The 18,942-nt window shown below is 40.3% G+C and overlaps 1 protein-coding gene across 5 annotated transcripts in view; it reads right to left on the bottom strand.

The window, feature by feature from the left end:
* Nucleotides 1-18,942, bottom strand: part of ppfia1 (PTPRF interacting protein alpha 1) — a 42,857-nt gene that overhangs the window by 14,770 nt on the left and 9,145 nt on the right. For 3 of the 5 annotated variants that reach the window (XM_079465231.1, XM_079465233.1, XM_079465235.1), the window contains exons 7-20: nucleotides 18,497-18,718; nucleotides 18,280-18,426; nucleotides 16,582-16,716; nucleotides 14,547-14,630; nucleotides 14,104-14,235; nucleotides 13,804-13,866; nucleotides 13,629-13,711; nucleotides 13,290-13,431; nucleotides 10,954-11,177; nucleotides 10,380-10,584; nucleotides 7,541-7,656; nucleotides 7,071-7,240; nucleotides 3,761-3,851; nucleotides 833-914 (exon numbers count right to left, since the gene is read on the bottom strand). In XM_079465231.1, the coding sequence (XP_079321357.1) occupies nucleotides 833-914; nucleotides 3,761-3,851; nucleotides 7,071-7,240; nucleotides 7,541-7,656; nucleotides 10,380-10,584; nucleotides 10,954-11,177; nucleotides 13,290-13,431; nucleotides 13,629-13,711; nucleotides 13,804-13,866; nucleotides 14,104-14,235; nucleotides 14,547-14,630; nucleotides 16,582-16,716; nucleotides 18,280-18,426; nucleotides 18,497-18,718 (1,896 nt within the window). The remainder of the gene's footprint in view (nucleotides 1-832; nucleotides 915-3,760; nucleotides 3,852-7,070; nucleotides 7,241-7,540; nucleotides 7,657-10,379; nucleotides 10,585-10,953; nucleotides 11,178-13,289; nucleotides 13,432-13,628; nucleotides 13,712-13,803; nucleotides 13,867-14,103; nucleotides 14,236-14,546; nucleotides 14,631-16,581; nucleotides 16,717-18,279; nucleotides 18,427-18,496; nucleotides 18,719-18,942) is intronic. The other 2 variants (XM_079465232.1, XM_079465234.1) reach the window with 1 other exon arrangement.

Raw genomic sequence — 18,942 nt, 5'->3', positions numbered from 1 at the left:
GTGAAAGGGCGTCAGATCTGCGCAGAAGCACATCTCTTAAAGGGGCGGCGTTCTTAAACCTGCTGCTGTAACTTCTGTCATTAATGTTCATCAAAAAACAAAAGAAAAATTCTGTATATTTCCTACCTGTAAGACATGAGCGCTCTCAATTATACTGGACTTTAGTGTTAAACGACTATAATTTGATCAATGAATGGAGACATCAGTTGCAGTACTAATATCAGAATGTTGCCTTTCATTCATAAAATGATGCTGTTAAAGACATCTGTTGATTCTACATTCATTTAGACGTTAAATGTCAAATTATTACAATGTAAAAGTATATTTAAAAACATCAATGTTATGTGCGAAAAACTGTAACCATTGGCATGTCATTTAACAAGGATTGCTAAAGTCAACACATTCTACTAATAGATTCAGTATTTCTGTGTGAAAACAAAACAATGATGCTGACCTGATCCTTTAATACAATTATTTTTCATCCAACAGTAATGTGGCTCTAAATGTTTCAGTGAAAATAGTCATTTTGACATCATTGACATTGATCATTTTAGTATATTTTGCAAGTTGAGTTGAAAAGGAATGACTTTACTTGATGACTGTATTTGATGAATCCATTGACAATCCATTTACATTTATGCATTTGTCAGACGCTTTTATCTAAAGGGACTTACATTGCATTATCCTATACATTTATACACAGGTATCTGCAACACACAACCTTGTGTTGTTAACGCAATGCTCTTACCACTGAGATACAGGAAAGAATACACTTGTAATGTGATTGGACAGGCCTGTAGCTGTGCTTTCATCATACGCATGTGAAACATACCTCAAGCCAAACCACAACAGTGGGTCCATCCCATTGAGCAAAGGGCAAACCCTGCCGACAAGCCTCCTCCAGCAACTCATGTCTGAAACCACAAGAAACACTCATTCTAGTGTAGAAAACATCTTTCACACAACATGCTTCTTTGTAGAAAACAAAGCAGTTTTAGACAACAGAGAAAGGTCAAAGGCAGTTTAAAGGTGTCCTGAACTGCCCATTTTATTTTATACTGTTGTCTGAAGTTTACTTAGGACATTCGTGTGTTTTTTACATTCGAAAACATCAAAATCAATAAGTAATAGGCTATCTTTGAACTGGGGCCGGCTCAAAAAACGCTCAGTATTTATATTTTATGTCGCTATGGTTTGTCATAGTTTGTCAATTATCACAAATGCCGTAGTGTGTACTATATGTGGCTAAGGTCATTGGCGACCCAGTGGGCGGGGCTAGAGAAGTAGTCATTGATCTTCTTCTGTGGTGGCGGTGTTCAACCTATCAATGACGTCACATTCCATGACCTGGCGTTCGCTTTTGTCATCTCAGTAACAAAGTAACAATTACAGGATGTTCGCTTGAATACAATGAGCTTTTATATAACAAATGCTCAGGTTAAAATGGGTTTCTTAATTCATGACACCTTTAAAACATAGTGTTAGCCAATAAACAAGACATTACAGTTCCAGCATTACACAGACAAACTCTTCATTCCCAAACAAGCCATAAACTCAAGCCCTGACCACACTTCAACTGAAGGTCACAATTCAATCAGTATTTGATTTCGACTCATGCAACATGTGGTTCTTTTAGCTGTAATCTATGACACCAAAGACATGCAGATATACACACACACACACACGACAACTTTTCAGAAGAAATTAAGTTTTCTCTTCTGTGATTTCTTCACGTCTGCTTAATATGGAGCACATAAATCTGCTTTTATTTTATTTTTGGTTCAGTGAAACGTTTGCCTTGGTATGTTCAGGTTTTAAGGTGTTCATAAAAAAACACCGTCCCTTTGAAATCCTTCTAATATTTGTTAGTTCACCCAAAATTCTAAATCCCATAATTTACTCACCGTGTTGTCATTTCAAACCTTTCTGACTTTCTTTCTTCTGCAGAACACAAAAGAAGATATTATGAAGAAAGCGTCGGCACCCATTTGCTTCTATTGTATGGATACAAAACCAACATTCTTCTAAATATCTTTTTTTGTGTTCTGCGGAATATAGAAAGTCCGACAGAGGGCCAGAAAATGGGTTTTTTTTGGGTGAACTGTCCCTTTAAGGAGTGTAATGTTTGAATCATTTCAAAGACGTATAGAAAAGGGATGGGAGACTCTTCAACTGATTTTAACTCCCTACCGTCAGTCAAATAATCACATATATAGTCACATATGAACACTTTACTGCTAAGTTTTATTAAGGGAAAAAAATTGGTTGGATAAGGGACCCACAGAGTGAATTTTAGGGGGGACTGGACTAAACCTCCAAATATGAGGATTTCATCCATACAAGTGGCCTTTTCTGTATCTGTGGTTAAAAATATAAAAACGTCCCAATTTAGAGTCTTCCTAGTGAATGTTGTCAGTGGAGGTTAGTAGAGTTCAAACAAACGTGCTTCATCACGGTCATGCTGGACAGACCTTCAACACACTTACCCGGATTTGGGGCTAAAAATGACACAAAGGGGTCAAATGAGAAAGGGAAAAAACACAGAATGAGATGACAGAAGACTGCTCAAGTTAATGAGACATTACATGTGTTTGATATGTTTTACCAGTGTAAAAAAACAACAGCAGTATGAAACTTTACTGGCCATTGCACAAACAGTACTACACCTACACCCATCACTTCACATTGAAAGAAACAGCTCATTATTAACTCAATCTAAAATACATTTTGAAATAGTCAAATTATGTACAGTATATTATTGGTTTAGTTTGCTACATTGCGAAAGAAAAATATGCTATACATGTGTTAACATGCAGACACATGCAACAAGTCTCATCACACAAACCACTTGACGAAAAAGTTGTGGCATTAGAATTACACGGTTCAATCTGAAATGATTCTTTTGTTTTGAAATGTGTACATATTAGGACTAATAAAACAAAATGTGTCTCATTCTCCTCCTATAACGCTGTTTTTGTTGTTACATTATTGTTAGGATTGAGTTGTGTTTGGTTTATTTTTTTTTTGTGACTGGTTCTCTGATTGGCGCGCACCTGGGGCTCATCATGGCGGTTACTTAAACCTGGTACGAGAGTTCGTCTGGGCGGCTGCTCATCTGTTATCTGAGCAGTTTTGCCAGAGCCACGTTCAAACCTTGTTATGATGCATTTGTTGCATCAAAGAGTGCAGAACAGTACTCTACTATCAGCCAGTCTTCTCTCTGTTCCAAGGTTACCAGAGCGGGCAGGACCGGTCCATGCCCAGACCTTTCAAATGCTGTGATGATAGAGCTGGACAAAGGATGTGGCGACTCTACAAAATTATTAATGATAATCTTAAATCGAATTATTTTTTTCTTTTGTCTTGTTGTGCGCGCACTGTCGAACTTGTGCAGAGGCTGTAGTTTTTTCCAGAAGGGAACTGGAATCCCCTGGTTAGGCCTGGTTTCCCTCTGAGTTTTTTTTTTCTCCACTAATGGAGTTTTGGGCTGCTAGAATGTTTTATTTCATTAACTCTGCATATAGGAATTTATTGTGTATCTGATATTTGACCTGTGTTTTGACTTGCATAACCTTATATGTTTTGCTTACAGTCAGGGTTTTCTTGTACAGCTGCTTTGCGTCTTTTAGATGTTTAATGTTAAAATGATGTCTGTTAACGGTTACAGATAGCGAGTGTTGGTTAGGCAAACGAACATCAATAGTTCCTCCCATAGAAGTGTCTGGTGGCTCTACTGTTGTGTGATGCGTTATTGACTTACTTCTTCTGCAGTTTTCTGCTCTTCTCTGCAGGTCCAGTGAGTTTGTTGAGTGTCATGGAGTCCTGAGAACCTCCTCCATCAGATAAACCACCTGTTATCACAAATACAATACACCATTTGACAGTTACACTGTAAACAAATCTGTTTAAAAATAATCTTGTTCATATTTTTGATTCTGACATTTTCAGGCAGCTGGGCCGCCAGAAACAAACTGTAAAAATAACATATTTTCCCTGTAATATAACAATTTCCCTGATTTTCCAGTCTTTTTTTAAGTTTTTTACCGTATTACATGTAAACAATAAAAACAAATTACATTCCGAAAAATGAAAGGGTTTCTTTTACAGTGTAGGATGCACAGACGTGTTTGTGATATTGGTAGGGGTGTGAAAAGACACTTATCCCACGAGACAAGACTGGGTTCGCGAGAACGAGACAAGATTTTTAGACTTTTTTAAAAGAAATCCTCAATGATGAAATGGTATATACGAATGGTATATACTTATATTTTAAAGAATTATATTATGCATTAATAAACTATTTTAAACACTGCAAAATGTTTTGTCACAGTCTCAACTGAAACGGCATTAATTCACAAAAAAACTGATGCAGCGTTTAGTAAAGAGCTGTGGTTGTTTTCTCATTTTTTTTGCATAGTGCTTGTGAAAGCAGAAGTAGTGATCATATCACACTGTCAATCCTCCTTCCTCCATTGACTGAACCCTCATAGCCTTTAGAGAAACAGTTAAAACTACATTAACACATGTCTTCTGCATACGTTGCACAAGCTCTCGTCACATTTTTACTGGTTAACGTAAATAAATGAAAATGTAATTATTGGATGTATTGAGGATGATCAGATGATGGCGGTAAAATATAGGTTGGATCGAGGATGAAGGATGATTGCGGTGAATCGATGATGGCGGTGAGTTAGTGGTTGGAACGAGGATGAAGGCGGTGAGTTGGCGGTCCAATCGAGGATGAACGGATGAAGGTGGTGAGTTAGCGGTCGAATCGAGGATGAACGGATGAAGGTGGTGAGTTAGCGGTCGAATCGAGGATGAACGGATGAAGGCGGTGAGTTAGTGGTCGAATCGAGGATGAACGGATGAAGGTGGTGAGTTAGCGGTCGAATCGAGGATGAACGGATGAAGGCAGTGAGTTAGTGGTCGAATCGAGGATGAACGGATGAAGGCGGTGAGTTAGCGGTCGGATCGAGGATGAACGGACGAAAGCGGTGAGTTAGCGGTTGAATCAAGGATGAAGGCGGTGGGTTAGCGGTCAGATCGAGGATGAACGGATGAAGGCGGTGTGTTAGCGGTCGGATCGAGGATGAACGGACGAAGGCGGTGAGTTAGCGGCCGGATCGAGGATGAACGGATGAAGGCGGTGGGTTAGCGGTTGGATCAAGGATGAACGGACGAAGGCGGTGAGTTAGCGGCCGGATCGAGGATGAACGGATGAAGGCGGTGGGTTAGCGGTTGGATCAAGGATGAAGGCGGTGGGTTAGCGGTTGGATCGAGGATGAACGGATGAAGGCGGTGGGTTAGCGGTTGGATCGAGGATGAACAGATGAAGGCGGTGGGTTAGTGGTTGGATCAAGGATGAACGGATGAAGGCGGTGGGTTAGTGGTTGGATCGAGGATGAACGGATGAAGGCGGTGGGTTAGCGGTTGGATCGAGGATGAACGGATGAAGGCGGTGGGTTAGTGGTTGGATCAAGGATGAACGGATGAAGGCGGTGGGTTAGTGGTTGGATCGAGGATGAACGGATGAAGGCGGTGGGTTAGCGGTCGGATCGAGGATGAACGGATGAAGGCGGTGGGTTAGCGGTTGGATCGAGGATGAACGGATGAAGGCGGTGGGTTAGTGGTTGGATCAAGGATGAAGGCGGTGGGTTAGTGGTTGGATCGAGGATGAACGGATGAAGGCGGTGGGTTAGTGGTTGGATCAAGGATGAACGGATGAAGGCGGTGGGTTAGCGGTCGGATCGAGAATGAACGGATGAAGGCGGTGGGTTAGTGGTTGGATCAAGGATTAAGGCGGTGGGTTAGCGGTCGGATCGAGGATGAAGGCGGTGGGTTAGTGGTTGGATCAAGGATGAACGGATGAAGGCGGTGGGTTAGCGGTCGGATCGAGGATGAACGGATGAAGGCGGTGGGTTAGCGGTCGGATCGAGGATGAACGGATGAAGGCGGTGGGTTAGCGGTCGGATCGAGGATGAACGGATGAAGGCGGTGGGTTAGCGGTCGGATCGAGGATGAACGGATGAAGGCGGTGGGTTAGCGGTCGGATCGAGGATGAACGGATGAAGGCGGTGGGTTAGCGGTCGGATCGAGGATGAAAGGATGAAGGCGGTGGGTTAGCGGTCGGATCGAGGATGAACGGATGAAGGCGGTGGGTTAGCGGTCGGATCGAGGATGAACGGATGAAGGCGGTGGGTTAGCGGTCGGATCGAGGATGAACGGATGAAGGCGGTGGGTTAGTGGTTGGATCAAGGATGAACTGATGAAGGCGGTGGGTTAGTGGTTGGATCAAGGATGAACGGATGAAGGCGGTGGGTTAGTGGTTGGATCAAGGATGAAGGCGGTGGGTTAGCGGTCGGATCGAGGATGAAGGCGGTGGGTTAGCGGTTGGATCAAGGATGAAGGCGATGGGTTAGCGGTTGGATCAAGGATGAACGGATGAAGGCGGTGGGTTAGTGGTTGGATCAAGGATGAAGGCGGTGGGTTAGCGGTCGGATCGAGGATGAAGGCGGTGGGTTAGCGGTTGGATCAAGGATGAACGGATGAAGGCGGTGGGTTAGCGGTTGGATCAAGGATGAACAGATGAAGGCGGTGGGTTAGCGGTCGGATCGAGGATGAACGGATGAAGGCGGTGGGTTAGCGGTCGGATCGAGGATGAATGGATGAAGGCGGTGGGTTAGCGGTCGGATCGAGGATGAATGGATGAGGCCGGTGGGTTAGCGGTTGGATCGAGGATGAACGGATGAAGGCGGTGGGTTAGCGGTTGGATCGAGGATGAACGGATGAAGGCGGTGGGTTAGCGGTTGGATCGAGGATGAACGGATGAAGGCGGTGGGTTAGCGGTTGGATCAAGGATGAACGGATGAAGGCGGTGGGTTAGCGGTTGGATCAAGGATGAACGGATGAAGGCGGTGGGTTAGCGGTCGGATCGAGGATGAAGGCGGTGGGTTAGTGGTTGGATCAAGGATGAACGGATGAAGGTGGTGGGTTAGCGGTTGGATCAAAGATGAACTAATGTGGGGTGGTGAGCTTTCGGATGGATTGAGAATGAATAGAAGGCAAACCTGGGTTGGACGTCTCTTTAGTCACAGGAAGGGGTCGGTTCTTCTCTTTCTTTGCAAACAGTCGGCCAATGGAGGACTTGATGCTTTTCTTTTTTGCACCTTTGTTGAGTGAATCCTGACTGCTGTTGCTGCTGCTGGGATTACTTGACTGACCGTCATTCAACCCAACACTACACACACACACACACACGACATCAGTTTGCGTGTGTTTGTATTACAGGGTCAGAATTGTTGCTTAATTATGAATAAATATACTATGATACAGAAATTAATGATGCACAAATAAAAAACTAAATATCTCAAATGCATCAAAAGCAAACATTGTTAGTCGTTTCACAAAATGGAATTTAAATCACTCATAAATAAAATGAGATTTGAAAATAAAAAACATTGACAAGTATACTGAAATGGCAGTAATTTGTGGAAACTTTTCTAGAGATCAGAGTATATTCAAGAGGAATGTGTCATACCTTCTTATGTCCTCATGACTGGATGTGTGCTGTGCTCCTCTATGGAGTCTCATAAAAGATGGTGTGGACGGAGGAGACGTTTCACATCTGATAGACCCTTTATCATCTTGTGCACACTAAACACAAAAGTAATAATGTAAGCATCACTGAATGCCCTGACATGCCGTTAAACCATTTCATATTTTCTTTAGTTAGATTTGTTCATTTTACTATATTTAGTAAAACAAATCAAATCAACTTATGCAGTATTCATGTGACAGCAAAACCAGATAAGTGTCATTTAAATGATAATTCACTTCTGCTATTAAAAAGATGACTTGAGACATTTGATTTCCAATGTGTGTCTCAATGTAACTGTTAGATAACCCACAAAACAAGACAAACTCTGAAGGGGGTCGCCCAAAGGCAGGGGTCTCCAACCCTTCTCCTGGAGACTGCTTCTCCAGCCTTGTCACAATACAGCTGTTTGTGATTATCAAGCATCCCTGAACACCTTGATGAGCTGCTTCAGCTGTGTTTCATTGGGTTAGCGCTGAAATCTCACCAGGAGCAGGTTGGAGACCACTGTCATCTTTTTTTCTATGACAGAACACATACTGGCTGCGCCATGAAAATGACATGTAATTTATATCAAATCTAATTGTGAAAGTACACCATAACTCCACCATAGAGATTGTTAAGAAGTTAAAATTTAATTTAATTCAGTTTAAATATGAATATAAATGGCTGTCAATTAAATATACAATAAATTGTATATGATAACACAACACAGACTGAAAGTTAACTTTGGCCCAGTTAATAGTTTTTTCTGGTTTACATTAATATGCATGTTTTACTACTAGGAACATTTTTGTTGACACTTTAGTTTATGTACTTCATATACATCATGTACAATTGTTCAAAATAATAGCAGTGTGTCAAATCCTTATTATTTCAGTACACGCAAATCCATTGGGAACACTGCACATTAGATTCTCAAACAGAACATGAAGAAAAATATAACAGATTTGTTACTTAACAGAAAGTGAAGAAAAGGGAATTTTAGGAGTGTCTGCATTTATATCTACTAAGTTAAACATTTAAACAGAGAAATGCTTGAGGATTTAGCCTTCTTGTGAATCACTGAAGTAATATTTAGTTTCTGAGAACTGCTTTGAATCTGTGTTGCATGGAGTCGACACGAGATGGAGTCGACACGATCCATGTTATGTGATTAATAGTACGAGAAACATCCTTATATCATGATGCTTCACATGCTGACTTGAATTCAGTCTGACAAAGAACAATCTTGCTTTCATCAGTCCAGAGAATATTGCGCCATTTCTCTTTAGGCCAGTCAATGTGTTCTTTAGCAAATTGTAGCCTCTGCAGCACATGTTGTTTTATCAACAATGGGTCTTTGCAGGGTATCTTGCAGATAGCTTGGCTTCACATAGGCGGCGTCTTCTTATTGTTACACTTTCTTTGATCACCCTGGAGCTGATCATTGGCCGAGTCTGCGCCATTTTGGATATTCTTCCATCCATTCCAATGGTAATGGTTTTCCACTCAAAGTTTTTAAACTAAATACGCTGTTCTTGTCCAACATTTGCTGCCTTCGCCCTTGATTAAGGGTCACCTTTTTGACAGAAGTTCTCACCCAATCAATGACCTCACAGGTTGAACTCCACACTGCTATGATTTTGAACACGCCCCTTTCCATTATTGATTCATTCACAGAATTAGCAGCATGCACGTCATGACTTGAATGGATTTGTTGGTTTTCTATTACTCTACTACACCTACTCGTCAAATATTTGGTGGTTGATCTGGTTAGTGATGGTATTGGATTTCTTTTGTGCGATCTGTCTCTGCTTTTTTAACCTTTTAAAGACGTGGCACTTGAGGACTTGCATTTTATAAATTACTTACAAAATCAAACATGACCTGAGAGTGAGAAAATGAACAGTTTTCTGTTCGATGAACAAATGCTTTAACAAAGACACACGTTACAGCAGAAGTCATCAGATATGACAGATAAAATCATTATGGATGTCCGCAGTGATGATACCCTAATGTTGAACAAAGAGAGAATTACAGATGTTTGTGATCAACGAATCTGCTCTAAATTACCTTCCTACGATGTTTCCGCAAATCGGAAGGCTGTTGAAGAAAGCGTAAGCAATGAAGAAAGAGAAGAAACAGCACATTAACAGCATTTCAAAATAAAAGCAGAGCAGCAGCTCAGAGTAAAACATGAGCGGTCGGGAGAGGAAATGAATGCAGTGAACGTGGACAGATGATTCACATCAGATACACCCTACAAAACACACACACACACACACACACACACACATGTGCTGCTACAGCTTTCCTGTGAAATCAATGATAAACAAATGCTGGAGTGCAGGATTAACATAAGTGTGACTATCTGTGTTAAACACTCATCATTGAAAAACATACTTTGATCCGTTGGTGGGCACTTCTCTAACTTTTGAGTCTTTGCTCTATTGTTACTTCGATCTTTTCACATTTCATTAGTGAAGTATTTGAAAATGAATGAGCTGATTTTAGACGCAAGTATGCCATGTGTTGTATGCTAGTGATTTGTCCAAAGTAAACACACAGTTATCTGATGTGTGATAATAGCTCATTTCCTCACACGTCTATTAAGGGAAGAGAGCAGGATGTGCTTTGGTAAACATATGGACGCTACAGAGGGGACGATCCACTGAAACCATGATCATATGAAGGATGGTCGCTTTACCCATGTCACTTCTCCAACACGCACACACATGATCAGTGCTGAACATGAATGAGATGTGTGTAGACATCCACTGAAGAGCGTGGACGGCCTTACCAGGGTCATCACCCCCATGCGCTCCAAACGTGGTGTGGACTGCCCAGAGCCTGGGGGTGAGGGCTCAGTGTGGGTGGAGCTATGGAAAGACTGTGGGAGGGAACTCATGGAGCGGAAACGCCCACCCAGATCATCCCCGCTGCCCACACGACTCTCTATCTCCTCAGCTCTCAGCGTAGTGTTCTCTTTCTCCTCCTGAATCATTCTGCTCACAACACAAACACAACAGAGTAATGGCATACACAAACAAAACAGTCAGTACATACAGGCCGGGACGTGGATAAAAACAATGATTTTCAGCCTTTTGATGACCGCATTAAAAACATGCTCTTCATCAAAATCCATGTACGTTTACCTCTTGCATTACACTAAAAAGACGAAGAAAAATGAAAAAGCTTGGGAATAAAAACCGCTCAAACAATTTCTTTCATTATAAATACATTGAGGTTAGCTGGATAAGCATTTTTGAGTTTATGTAGAAATAAACTTTTACTGTACTGTATATTAAACAAACAAAAAAATTGTGTCTGAAAGCTTCATGTAAACAATAATCTTGCAATGTCGAGATTTGTACCGTATCTCATTGTTAATGGCGTCGAGCTGCTCCTGCAGCATCAGAGCGAGGGTCTGAGCATCTGTCTGTCCGGCAGGCGACAGCAGGTCCATAGAGCTGAACACAGTGTCTCTGTCGTCCTCCACATCAGATACGTCCATATCGCTCTCAAAGGCATGAGCAACATTAGCCAGAACACTGGCCTGCTGCAGACGATCCCATTCCTGCTCATCCAGAGTCTGCACCTGCACAAATACGACCTCAGATCCCATCAAACTACAAATAATCAACAAAACTCGAAATATCAAACTACGAAATCAACACAAGGCAACTCAACATATAAAACCACAAATAATCAAAAGCAACTGAAGATATCAGACTACAAATAAATCAACAAAACTCGAAATATCAAACTACGAATAATCAACACAAGGCAACTCAAGACATCAGACTACAAATAATCAAAGCAACTCAAGACATCAGACTACAAATAATCAAAGCAACTCAAGACATCATACTACAAATAATCAACACAACTCAACATATAAAACTACAAATAATCAACGCAACTCAAGATATCAAACTACAAATAATCAAAGCAACTCAAGATATCAGACTACACATAATCAAAGCAACTCAAGATATCAGACTACAAATAACCAAAGCAACTCAAGATATCAGACTATAAATAATCAACAAAACTCAACATATCAAACTACAAATAATCAAAGCAACTCAAGATATCAGACTACACATAACCAAAGCAACTCAAGATATCAGACTACAAATAATCAAAGCAACTCAACATATAAAACTACAAATAATCAACGCAACTCAAGATATCAAACTACAAATAATCAAAGCAACTCAAGATATCAGACTACACATAATCAAAGCAACTCAAGATATCAGACTACAAATAACCAAAGCAACTCAAGATATCAGACTATAAATAATCAACAAAACTCAACATATAAAACTACAAATAATCAAAGCAACTCAAGATATCAGACTACACATAATCAAAGCAACTCAAGATATCAGACTACACATAATCAAAGCAACTCAAGATATCAGACTACAAATAATCAACACAACTCAACATATAAAACTACAAATAATCAACGCAACTCAAGATATCAAACTACAAATAATCAACGCATCTCAAGATATCAAACTACAAATAATCAACGCATCTCAAGATATCAAACTACAAATAATCAACGCATCTCAAGATATCAAACTACAAATAATCAACGCAACTCCAGATATCAAACTACAAATAATCAAAGCAACTCAAGATATCAGACTACAAATAATCAACGCAACTCAAGATATCAAACTACAAATAATCAACGCATCTCAAGATATCAAACTACAAATAATCAACGCATCTCAAGATATCAAACTACAAATAATCAACGCAACTCAAGATATCAAACTACAAATAATCAACACAACGCATCTCAAGATATCAAAAAAAACAACTAATCAACGCATCTCAAGATATCAAACTACAAATAATCAACGCAACTCAAGATATCAAACTACAAATAATCAACACAACGCATCTCAAGATATCAAACTACAAATAATCAACGCATCTCAAGATATCAGACTACAAATAATCAAAGCATCTCAAGATATCAGACTACAAATAATCAACGCAACTCAACATATCAAACTACAAATAATCAAAGCAACTCAAGATATCAGACTAAAAATAATCAACACAACGCAACTCAAGATGTCAGACTACAAATAATCAATGCAACTCACGATATCAAACTACAAATAATCAACAAGCAACTCAACATATCAAACTACAAATAATCAACACAACGCAATTCAAGATATCAAACTACAAATAATCAACACAACGCATCTCAAGATATCAGACTACAAATAACCAAAGCAACTCAAGATATCAGACTACAAATAATCAGGGTTCTCACACCTTTTACAAAGTCAAATTACAGCACTTTTCGAGTACTTTCAATACTGTGTGTTTTCATGTTTTCTTAACACATTTATTTTGCACATTGTTTCATTTTCAAGATTTCAAGATGTGACAATTCTTATTCAACTATGTTAATCCTTAGTTAAGGACACAACCCGGCCCAACTTAAGTTATCAAACTACAAATAATGTTGCAATCAACACAACGCAAAAAATAGTAATGAACCAAATTGATGCGGTTGACATATGCAAGTAATAATCCAAGAAATAAGAGTCTGCTTTGCATTTAATATTCGAGTAATCAGTTCTTTGTTAGCAAGTTGTAAGTAGTGAGTAAAGTGCTTGACTAGTTTTTGTAGAGTGAAACTCAGACAACACACAGAGGTCATTCTGTTCACCTTATTGGGTTCATCTCTGGTCGAAGATACTCTGCCCTTCTGAGGTCTCCTGAGCACCAGAGCACCACCGTACTGACTGTCCATCACAGACGACACAGACACTGGGTACCTGAAATCTGGTGTGCCACTCGCATGACAACGGCTACACAGCAGAAAAGAAAATGATCACAACTCAAAGCAGAAGTTCGTATTCTTTAAACAGGTTAGGTCACCTGCACACTAGCAAACATAGCTGTGCTGACAGATATACAAGAGATGGCTCAAATTCAAACTCTCAACAGCACCAGCCTCATGCATTTCTCATTGGCTTTCACAGAAAAGATCAATCTGATGCCTTACCCATGATGCAACATTGAGTTGCTTCTGCTGCGAGTCCTGTCGTTCTCAGTCCTCATGGTCTCGATCTGAATAAGCAGCTGTTCCTGAGGTCACAAACGCACAAACTCATTCAGAAACACACATACACAAACAATACATGAGATGATGTCAGAGAGATCAAGACAGAGACACTGACCTTCTCATGATGAGCCTCTTCTATCAGTTTCTTTCCGTGTTCAAGATCACGGATCAGAGCGTTCTGTCGAGGAACCAAAGCACCGTGAGGAAAACTACTGCACTGTCAACACTACAATTTCTTGACATACACAATCCACACCTACACATGACCTGTGAGGCTGTAGAGGCTTACAAAATACAAGATTACAAACTTAAACAGCATCTTACAAAATGCATTATTTATACATTTTCCAGAGATCAAACAGCAGTAGTTTGACACATGTCAGATGTATATGTGGCCAGATAAAACATGTATGACCTTTTCTTCTATTGCAGACATGCGCTCCTTCAGGTGAAGCTGCAGTCTCTCATTGGATTCAGACAGCAGTTTGTCCACAGTTTCTGACAGACGTTTGTTGTGCTCCTCGTTCATCTTTTCACGCTGACGGGCCTTCAAACATCAAGCAAATCATATCAAACATCGGCAATTAAAGGCATGGTATTATGGGGTATTCTGAGACCTTTACCGTGTTTTGGTTTATTGTGCAATAACAGGTGTTCAATCTTAGTTTTTGGAAAACAAAACATTATGTTTGAACATATTTTATCTTAATAATGACACACGGATCTCTTAATAACCGAAGTTTCCATACTGTGATTTAACAGCACTGGTGTTCTGTGTGCTTCGAGCGTGATGTCAAGTATTTTTAGAAATAGGAAACTTTAGGGGCAATTGACTGTGTGGCGTGGGAGGTGTTGTACCCTGAGCATCTCCTGGTTCTTCTCCTCTAGCTGAGCCTCCATCTGTCTGAGACGCTCCTCCACGTTGCCATGACGCTCCTCAGCCTTCAAACGAGAACAATCGAGATCTTAAGAGAACCTCACATGCCAAAGGGAAAAAATGCTCCACAACCAAAGCAAAAAGAGCCGCAACGTAGAGAAGTGAGTCCTGTTCATGAGTTCATACTGATGACATGAATGCACACTAATGAGCTGTTCTACTTTCAATGTGTGTTTTCATGTTTTTCAAGTATACATAGTTAATCACAGAAGTGATGATAAAAAAGATCATTCAAAACTTTAATTGTTGACTGAGATTTAATAGGCCTACATTTTACATACTTCCAAAAATTTGACTATGATTTGCAAGAGCTTGCATGGCCTGAATTTTATTTAGTTTCAAACGAGGTGTGTCCAGGCACATTGTTGGCGCGTTGCTATTTTGAGGAAACGGACATAGACTGCGTCACTGACCAACTGACACCTGCTCTGAAGTCAACGGCACAATATTATTTGGTTATTTAAAGAGCGCGTCAGTAACATGGGCCTGTAGGCGGGTGCAACACCCTCATACATTCTGCTTATTACACACAGAGGGACGCGCACAGCACACAATAATGACACAAATAAATGGATTACAAATAAAACATTATTGTGTACGTAGGATAAAAAGATGCGTTTCCTCTCTGAAGAAGCGTTCAGTTGTCATGTCAAGTCAAGTCAGCTTTATTTATATAGCGCTTTTTACAATAGTCATTGTTACAAAGCAGCTGTACAAGAAAACATTGACTATAAGCAAAACATAAAAGGTTATGGAAGTCAAAACACAGGTCAAATATCAGACACACTATAAATTCCTCCAAGTAACTAGCGAATCCGCCATGGCGTAAGGGCAAATGGCTCTTAAAGGGAATGAGATATAATATTCTGATTGGTTTACTACACGTCATGCCCAAACACATGACTCATAAAGAAAATAGAGAAACCTTTTAGATCATGTGCCAGGCGCGCTGACCGTTTCTTCCGTCGTTAAGCTAGCAAAAATGGATTATTAAAATAGGGCCCAATGAGATGATCCATTGCGCTTCGTAGTCTTGAGTCTATCACACGCACACACCATAAAGAGAAAAACAGCTTTTAATGTAGGAATTTGATAAAAAATATATATCATTTGGAACATGAGATGAACTCAATGAATAGGCTCTATATCACTTTGGTAAATCTGTTATAGTTTTCTTCTGCCTGATATTGGAGGTAAAATAATGTATCCATTGCGAAAAATAACCATGGTAAAATGACAAAACGTCAAATCAATGAAAAAAACGTTTGATTAACTCCGTGGGAATAGGCTATTACCAACATGGGCGTGCACATGCCCTTCGGGTCCGTACATTGGCTGCCTACAGCGCTGCGATTTTCAACTACCACTCTCGAGGTTTCCAAACCGCTCACTCGGCTTCGGTACATTACACTTAAAAAAAACAGCTGCATGACTATAAATGACACTTGTTTATGGATTCACACGTATATTGTGCTTGGACAACCGTTTCGCAAGCAGCGCGTTTATAGCACTTTTGTATTCTTTTACAGATGTATGACCATTTATAGCTGTCACAAATAACCGATATACACGTTTTTTTTGATAATTTGAATGTGTAAATTATTTCCTCTGATGCCCTGTGGCTTTACAGTTTCCATGTTTCACAGTCTCAGTCGTTATTTTTTCTAATTTGTGCTCACTGTCCTGTAGTCCCAAAGTTTCTGATGAACTCAGGCAAGGCAACCAACCCTGTGACATCACCGTCAGTTGTACTGCAAGATGGCGGCATCCTTGCTCTAAAACCTTTAACAAGGGGGCCATATATTTTAGAACGTATAATATAGTCACCAGATTCATGTTACCTTGACTGGAGTGTAGACCCCATTAATAAATGTTAACTGGACAGGATGGTTTAAAGAGAAATCGCTCATCTCCAGTCGTACAGCTGTTGTTTGCATGTGTGTGTGATGTTTTCACCTTTGACAGAGCCACGACTCTCTGTGCTAGTTCAGCCTCCACCTCAGGCAGCGTCTCAGCCTTGCGTAACGTCTGCTGTAGTTTCTGCTCAGCCAACTCCAATCTCTCCTGCAACTGTCTGTTCTTCTCTTCAATCTGTACAAACACACAACAGCACAACCACTGTCTGTTTATCAAGGATGATTCAGTTGATCTCATGGGTAACAGGGATTTACGGTTACTTGTTTTTTGAGGAGCGCCTGAGCTCCTAATTTAAAAGATTGGGGAGCACAGACAACAGGGGACAAAAACATGAATGTGGCACCCTTCAACATGCACAAGTATGGAAAAGAAGGATAAACTAAGCTTATATTGATTATCACTTATCACCACATAGCGCTCTAGAATAGCCAATTCTGAGTGGTGACTCAAAGCTATTATTTCATTCTTCTACTGGAAAGCAAGACGACGATGTTGTGTGTAGGGGTCAACCGATTATGGTACTGGCAGATTATTAACGTCGATATGAAGAATTCTTTCAATTATTAACATCGGCCATTTTAAATGCCAATTTGCCGATAAAGTAATTTAATTTTTAAATGTGGATTTAGGGAGGGCCGTCTGAACACGTCAGTTGTCTAGAGTAATGCCCGCCCACAGATCTTCTGATTTGTTGGGAGTCACAAGTCCGGCCAATCAACACGGAAGGCTGAATGCACTGAAAGCATTTGCTAGCTCGAGCTGCTTCAGTGATCGCGCATCAGTTGACATTTAAGTCATGTCAATTCAACCATACAAACCTTTTTAAAGCATCAAGAACTAGCATCTGTAATAAGTGTTATTCCTTTATGTATTAACGCGCCGCCACATCTTTTTAATTACTGCGGAGAAAGACATAAATACTCAAATACATGATTAGAAACTGTGATTGGTCTACTTTTATTTGTGTGTACTCATTATCTACTAAATGTTTTGCTTTTGTAAAAGAATGAAAATATACAGGCTGTGCATTCAGGCGTCTCTCTCTCCGTGTGCATCTTTCTGAAACACGTCATTAAAACAGATTTAAAACTCTGCAAATACTCATCATTGGATAAAAGCGTCTGCCAAATGACTAAATGTCATAAAAACATGGAGCATACGTCTAAAGAAAGCTTGAATTGTCTAGTTTTAAATGATCCAATTAATGTTAATATTCTCTGATTATGTGCTATGTATGAAAGTAAAGAGAGGCGCAGTGTCTCCCCCATCAGCTCATTATGTGATCACATCACATCTATTTCACATGATCCGCGCGGGCAAGACCCAAACAATGGCACAACTTCGTTAAATATGTTGATTTCACTGCGCGTTTGGCCGATGTCACGCTGACAGTGCAGACAGTCCTTAACAAAGAGGAAAGGTTTACATTCCCTTTAACAGATGGGCAAATGGTTTCACTGTAAAGAACAACATGCATCAAGTGGAGCGTCTTTTTGACAACAATTGTTTGTTTATTTCCTTACTGTTTACCATAGTGTTACTATAGTTAACGTGTAGCAACCATGGTTTTTAGGCAAAGTTTTAGAGCTCTTGTTATTCTTCATTTTGAACATTTTTCATTTTTACCACAGACATATAAATCGGTTCAAAATATCAGTTATCGGTCTACTAGACCTGGAATAGTCGATATCAACACCGGCCCTGAAAAACACATATCGGTTGACGGCTCATGCTGACCTGACAGAAGAGAGACTCTTTGTTGGCCATCTCGTTCTCCAGTTTGTCATTGAGGTCATGGACAGATGTGGCTTCCCTCTGAGCACCCAGGTACCTCTTCTCTAACGTAGTGATCCTCTCCTCCATGTCTTCCTTCTGAGCGAGCGCCTGAAAAAACACACGTCTGGTTGAGATCAAGCATCCTGAGGTTGTGTAAGATGAAATCAACGGATCATACCTCTCGTATGTCTCTCTGCAGGCGGCTGTTGATGTCCTCTGATTTGATGAGATCTTTACGGGCCGTGTCTAGATCTTCCTCCAGTTCTGCGACATGGCTGCTTAAAGACACCACGCGTTCCTTCATTAGCATGAGCTCTTTATTCAGTCTGTCCACCAGCTCCTGCACATCCCCATCTTTACCAGAATCCTCTGCATCCACAGAAACATCTGACAAGCGCTGCTGGAAAAGCAACAACACATGAGATACTGAGAATATATTGAGTCTTTCACAAAGTGTCTCTGCAATTACTGACTGAACTCAAAGAGTCCATTTATTTCTGTCTTTTTGTATATATTTGTTTGTATTTATACATTTGATATGTTTTGCACTTATAATGCTATATCAAGCTTTCCTTCCTTAGAGCACTTAAGAGCTTTCACACCGGGTTCAATGTCTTTTATAAT

This window comes from Barbatula barbatula, assembly GCF_947034865.1.
Source record: "Barbatula barbatula genome assembly, chromosome: 10".
In the NCBI taxonomy this organism is placed as follows: Eukaryota; Metazoa; Chordata; class Actinopteri; order Cypriniformes; family Nemacheilidae; genus Barbatula; species Barbatula barbatula.
The sequence above is the reverse complement of the archived record's forward strand: the minus strand, read 5'-3'. Positions and strand labels throughout refer to the sequence as shown.